This window comes from Belonocnema kinseyi, chromosome 10, assembly GCF_010883055.1.
Source record: "Belonocnema kinseyi isolate 2016_QV_RU_SX_M_011 chromosome 10, B_treatae_v1, whole genome shotgun sequence".
Taxonomy (NCBI): domain Eukaryota; kingdom Metazoa; phylum Arthropoda; class Insecta; order Hymenoptera; family Cynipidae; genus Belonocnema; species Belonocnema kinseyi.
Window position 1 is genome coordinate 92,006,086 of NC_046666.1, and position 6,738 is coordinate 92,012,823.

The 6,738-nt window shown below is 34.7% G+C and overlaps 1 protein-coding gene across 1 annotated transcript in view; it reads left to right on the forward strand.

The window, feature by feature from the left end:
- Positions 1 to 889: 889 nt before the first annotated feature.
- The window catches only part of LOC117181557 (mitochondrial E3 ubiquitin protein ligase 1-like), a 44,193-nt gene continuing 38,344 nt past the window's right edge, over positions 890 to 6,738 (forward strand). Inside the window, exon 1 of the mRNA XM_033374379.1 lies at positions 890 to 1,296. Coding sequence (XP_033230270.1) covers positions 1,192 to 1,296 — 105 coding nt within the window. The 5' untranslated portion in view covers positions 890 to 1,191. The remainder of the gene's footprint in view (positions 1,297 to 6,738) is intronic.

Genomic DNA, 6,738 nt, shown 5'->3' on the forward strand with positions numbered 1-6,738 from the left:
ACTTCAATCAACAGCTAAGTTCACTTCGTAGATTTCTCAGGAGAAAACATGGAGCCAAATGCAATGCATGGGATTCAGTTCATTTTTGCCCTATTTTGCTAATATCTTCGTAAAAGCTAATTTTTTCTATATTAGTGTATTTGAAAAATATTTTTTATATTTTAATTACTATTCAATGAAATAATAAAATTATAATGATTACTAATTCCAATGATATTACAGAAAGTAAGTCTTGTTCATGGACATACGAAACAAGGGACTTGGCACGCCATTGCGGGGGTGATGCAATGAGGGGGGAGGTCCGCCACCTTTTGATGTCCCGCGACAAACATGGCAGCGCCCACATGTTTATATTTTAATGCACAGTTGTCAGCAAAAATGCTCGCGCGCATAATCAAATGGCACATCGTAAGATGGCGACTCTCCCCACTCTTGGAATTCTCCCCCCTCCCGTGGATTCAACCCCGCTCGGCAAGTTAGGATGGTATGTCTAGTCCCGTGTTTCCTATGTCCATGGTCTTGTACCATGCATTTGATCCATTGTTTTCCCCTCAGCTTTAACAAAGTGAAGTTAGGTGATGGTTGAAGTGAAAATACCTACTTGGAGTCCCATTAGGTATTTCTACTTCAATCAACACCTAACTTCATTTCTTAGATTGCTGAGGGGAAAACAAAGGATCAAATTGTATGGGATTCAGTTCATTTCTGCCATATTTTGCTAATATTTTCGTAAAAGCTAATTTTTTCCATATAAGTGTATTTGAAAAATAGTTTTATATTTCTATTTACTATTTCATGAATTCATAAAATTATAATAATTATCATTAATTACAAAGTTATTAAAGAAATGAAGTTCTTTTCCATGTATTTGATACATTGTTTTCCCTTCAGCTTTTAATAAAGTGAAGTTAGCTGATGGTTGTAGTGAAAATACCTAATTGCTGAAATATAGAAATATGCCCATGGCTGAATTCGCACACCCACACACGGAAAGTTCCAAAATTACCGACAACAATCTGCATGTGCACAATATCATTTTGCATTTAAAAATATTTTATATTATAAAAACGTTTGGAACACACGAAAAATCATGTATTGAGTGTCGAAATTATAAAGGCGTGAGAATTTATACAAGAACAATGGGAAGATTGAAAGAAACTTGACGTTTATTTTCAAAATTATAACCTAAAAATGGATTACGTAGGCGAATTAATCGTTCTTGCCGTTGACAGTTTAATTTTCGGCATGTGCTTGAAGCAGTATTTTCATTGCAAAAGTGCAATCACAGCCGTCAAGGTATCTTTGTGTAATTTATTTCAATGTAAAAAACGTTTACTTCCTTTTCCTTTCACTTTTACAAGGCTTTTAAATGGTGTAATATCTCAATGAACTAATAAAATCTAAAGCGTTTCGTCACACTAGAATTATAATTTTGAAAGATTAAAAATTATATATCAGTTATGTGTAACAATTATCTTAGAGAATATTTAGAGTGTGGTCAGATTTGTTATCTGTTTCTTACGTTTCTTACTGTGGTAATTTTTTACTGTGAAAAATTAATCTAATTGATTATGACTATATATTTTCTGGATAAATACAAGAGACATAAGGGATATTACGTTCTGTATGACATAAAATTAAATCATATATTTTATGGTCGGGCTTTCTGACCGATCGGTGTATAAGATTAGTAATTTTTAAGCTGAATTTTCATTTCCTATTTTTCAATCAGCGCTGTTTTTTTAGATGCCCTACCGATAGAAATCTCCGAGTATTCTCCAGCGAAATAGCCTGGCCCATTTGAGACTATAAGCAGAGTCGATTTGAAACAATTTAGTCTGAGAGATTTGGGTCCTTTTAGTGGTCCTTTTAAGAGTGGTGCGACGGTAATATAATGTTCCTTTTGTATTCGTCACGTACCGGGCGGGCAGAGTTATTTACAGTAGTTGGCCGTTGCGAAACCGACTCTCCCTTTTTAAATTTCTCTTCAAATTACCAAGACTTTTTTTAATTTAATGAATTTTCTCATTATACTTATTTAGGTATAATTATAACTTATGTGCTAATATACAATTTCTATTTGAATTAAAAAATGTTGTCTTTTTTGGCGATCTCATTCCATTTACGAGAAACGTCGTATTAATTCCAATTTTAAGCATTAGAAAAAAAAAGTTAAATATCTGAAATCATCGAAGCCCGTAGATTCCGAATTATTATATTTTAGGCTGTTAACTATGAAATTAAAAACATAGAGCAGCCGACACTCAAGGGTCCTTTGTTAAGCTTTCGGATTAAAATTTAGAGATTTTTTTTTATTTCATAGTTAACACCCTATAAAATAATAATTCGAAATCTACGGGTTTCGATGATTTCTGATATCTAACTTTTTTTTAAATGTTCAAAATTGGAATTATTACAAAGTTCCTCGTAAATGGTATGAGATAAGCCAAAAAAGACAACACTGTTTTAATTCAACTAGAAAATTGTACATTAGTATATAAGTTATAATTATAAATAAGTATAATGAGAAAGTTCATCAATTAAAAAAAGTGTTAATAATTTGAAGAAAAATTTCACAAGGGAGAGCCGGATTAGCGACGGCCAACTACTGTAAATAACTCTGCCCACCTGGCACGTGACGAATACAAAAGGAACATTATATTACCGTCGCATCACTCTTAAAATGACCTTGAAACGGACCCAAATCTCTCTCACTATCTCTGAGACTAAATCATTCAAATCGATCCTGAAAATAGTCTCAAACCGGCCAGGCTATTTCGCCTGAGAATATTCTGAGATTTCTATCAGTAGGGTAGTGTCTAAAAATTAAGTTTTCGAGAAACAAACTTTATTTAAAATGTAAGGTTTCAGCATACTGAGTCCCTCAAAACCTTAAAATTTATGTGTTTAGACGTAAAGTCCTTTTCTTCGAAGACTGTCACACATGCAAAAAAAGACCCTACCGAAAGAAATCTCTGAGTTTTCTTTAGCGAAATAGCTTGGCCCATTTGAGTCTATAAACAAAGTCGATGTGAAACAAAATAGTCTCGAAAATAGTTTGAGAGATTTATGTCCTTTTAAGATCCTTTAAGTGGTCCTTTTAAGGGCGGTTCGACGGTAATATAATGTTCCTTTTGTATTCGTCACGTACCGGGCGGGCAGAGTCATTTACAGTAGTTGGTCGTGGCTAACCCGCTCTCCCTTTTTAAATTTCTCTTCAAATTATTAACACTTTTTTTTAATTGATGAATTTTCTCATTATACTTATTTATAATTATAACTTATATACTGATATACAATTGTCTAGTTGAATTCAAAAATGTTGTCTTTTTTGGCGTATCTCATTCCATTTACGAGAAACGTTCTATTAATTCCAATTTTAAGCATTAAAAAAAAAGGTTAGATATATGAAGTCATCAAAATCCGTAGATTCCGAATTATTATGTTTTAGGCTGTTAAACATGAAATTAAAAAAAAATCTACGCCTAAATTTTAATCCGAAAGCTTAACAAAGGACCCTTGAGTGTCGGCTACTCTATTGAGATAGCCTCTCTGCTTGTTATTTATGATCATATTTTTATTTCAATTTCGGAAAGGATATCTTAAAGCCTTCAGACCATTTAAACGAGCTTCCTGGACCTTTAAAAATATCTACCTGAGTTCCTGCGGAGAATTTCTCTGAGCTTCTTTGACCTAAAGAATTTTTAGTATATACTCAAAGATTCTTTTCGGTAGGGGATTGATGAATTAGAGAAATCGTTAAACCAACGGAGTAGGGTTGATAAAGACATCATGTTTACAAATTCCAAAGCACATCATAATATTTTCTATAAAAATTCTATTAAAAAAATAAGAAGAAATGAGTTTGGAGCATGGGCGAAAGTGAGCTCAGGCCGAAAACAAGAGATGAAGTAAGTCGTAAGACATACAAAACTTCAAAGCCCCATTTTTCTCTAAAACTATTGATTTTATCAAAAATATGCTTATAATTAAAAATATTACTCCTTTCAAGATCTTAAACTTTATAGAAAGATTTATTCTGAAAAACTTTCTAAATTGGTTAACAAAATTTGATTAACATAATCTTAATGCATCTATACGCTTTTTGTGACATGAAACGTTCACAATAGTCTACACCCTGTATGAGTACAATATACTTTTTTAACTGAAAAATTTGTACGCATGCTTGTACGGGTTGGTAACAGAAAAATTATTTGAGTTTGGTAGGTTTTGAATTTAGTCGAGTTGAACTCAATCCGTTTGATTCGAGACGGGTTCGGGCTTTCCGAAAAGCTCGAAAGTTTTCAAGTACTAAAAACTTTCGGACACTTGAACAGTTTCGAGCTATTCAACAGTTTAGGATTTTCAAAATGTTTTGGATAAATAGGTCAAATTTGTGCGCGTAATCCGAAAGTTCTCCTGGTACCAACTTTTGTAAAAATCCGGACAATTACTCAATTTCTTAGCAAGTTTGCAATCTGATCCGATCTGAAATTCGTTATCGGCATCCCGAAGTACCCTTAACGCCGAGTCGCTAGGAAATTTTGTAACGAGAATGCTACTTCTTCAAACATGAATGTTTTGTTTCGAATAACTTAAATGTTTCGAACAACCCGAAACGTGACCGTGGCAATACGCGGTATTACCGGTCATTACGGCGAATTTTGAAAAAAGTCGATTAAACTTATTTTTTGAATTAATTTAAAATTGTTAAACGTGATTTTTGACAGTGCGGAAGTTTATTAACTTACGAAACTACTTAAATGTAATGCTAAATTCAAAAATGAGGAGAATATGGCCAACCTAACCTCAAACGTCACATGCTTTGTTAATAATAAATGTATATTTCAAGCTTCAAATTCATTTCCACTAGCTTGCCGGAAAGAAAGGAAAGAATCGGAAAGGCCACTTCGGAAAGATTAAGAAAGGGCTAACTGAACTTTGCTTCCGTTTCTTTCCGAACGTCGAGCTGTCACACGAATCTTTCCGATTCTTTCCGAATGTCCCTTTCTCCTACTTCTTTCCGATTTCTTTCCGATGAGTGCAGTATCCCTCTAGTTAGCCTCTATTTCAATATATTTATTGAATATATATATAATTAATACATCATATATTTCACATTTCACATCTATTCAGAAAGAAATCGGAACGAACATAAAAACAGGGGGGCACAGGAGAAAAATGGGAAAGAATCGGAATAAACTTTTAGGACACTCGTCATTTATTCGGAAAGAAATCGGTAAGGTTCAGAAAGAAGTAAATGGAGTAGGACACTTCGCAAAAGTTCGGAAAGCCTTCGGGAAGCTTCGGAAAGAGAAAATGTTCGGCAAGAAACGGAAGCAAATTTCACATAGAAATCGGAAAGGACCGCAAAGGTACTTTCCTTCCGATTCTCCCGCTAGGGTATTTCTCAACTTCTACTTGTTGGTTTCCGATATTTTAATTTATAGTAATAAAAAAGAAGTATCAAAAATGAAAATTTTATTGGTTGGTGTGATGGGGATGGTAGATTATATTATACATTCACCTCTGGGTGCATTCAAAGGCTGATACAATCGATTTTGTAATCTCGACTCTAAAAGCTAAAATAATACAAATTTTCGATATTGCATTTGTTGAAATTGAAGATTGTTAGGTAGACCCTTTCTTTGTATTTTTACTTTTATAATAAATTTCAGTAGTTTGATGAAAAGTACTGTCTGCATTCGATTTTTTTGCGTCAGTAACCTGCTATTTCTTTCATAAACTATTACTAATAAAACAAGAATTGATTCAATAAATTACTTTTACCACATGAACACTTTTTCTGACCGCCATGACGGCAAAACTCATGTCACTTACCATCATTAGATATACGGAAGATGCCCCACTCGAAGTTCAAGTTTTTTTGCGTACTCCTATAGTGTCACGTATAGATATAAGAGGACGCAATAAATATGATATGTATGTATATATATATTTTTTTTTTTAAATTTGTCATAAGGACAACCGCCGGATTTCGCCGGGAGCGGGTGCTAATATGAAAAATTGCACCCGCTTCCAGCGAAATCGCGGTAAAATTTCAGCCATAACCACGTCTCACAACCGTGAAATAGGTGGTTACAGTCTATAAAGGAATCAATACGACGATCCAGCAAAAGCTCCGTGCACCCTAAGAACACGGAGTGACCCAAGGACAACCGCCTTCTGCATTTTTTCCGCAAGTGTTCTAGCATTTTGTTGACACGCAGGGATGTTTTTTAGACTATTAGCAAGTGAAAGCTTGGCTGCTCCAAGAGCGCCGATGATAAGGACGATCAGTTTAACAGAATATTCCGGGTACAATCGTTGCAACTCCCTTATAAGGTCTCGATACCTCTCTTTCTTTTCATTCTCCTTGGCTATGATGTTTTTGTCAGCTGGTGCCGAAAATTGGATAACGAACATGGTTCGCTTCTCGAAATCAAGAAGAACCATGTCAGGCCTCGCGTGAGCAACAGAAACAATTGTCGAGAATATAAAGTTCCAGTATATGCGGCACTTCCCATTCTCGACAATTGACACAATTTCCCTAGGAGCATTTAGAGGAGCGATATTAAGGTGAATGCCGTAGGAGTGACAGAGATGGTAATAAAGCAATCTTAGTGCCGTATTGTACCTTTGAATGTAGGTCGTTGCCGCGTGTGTTGGACAACTAGATAGTATGTGAGCTAAATGCTCGGGGTGTGCATGGCACGCCCTGCAGCTATCATCGGGAAT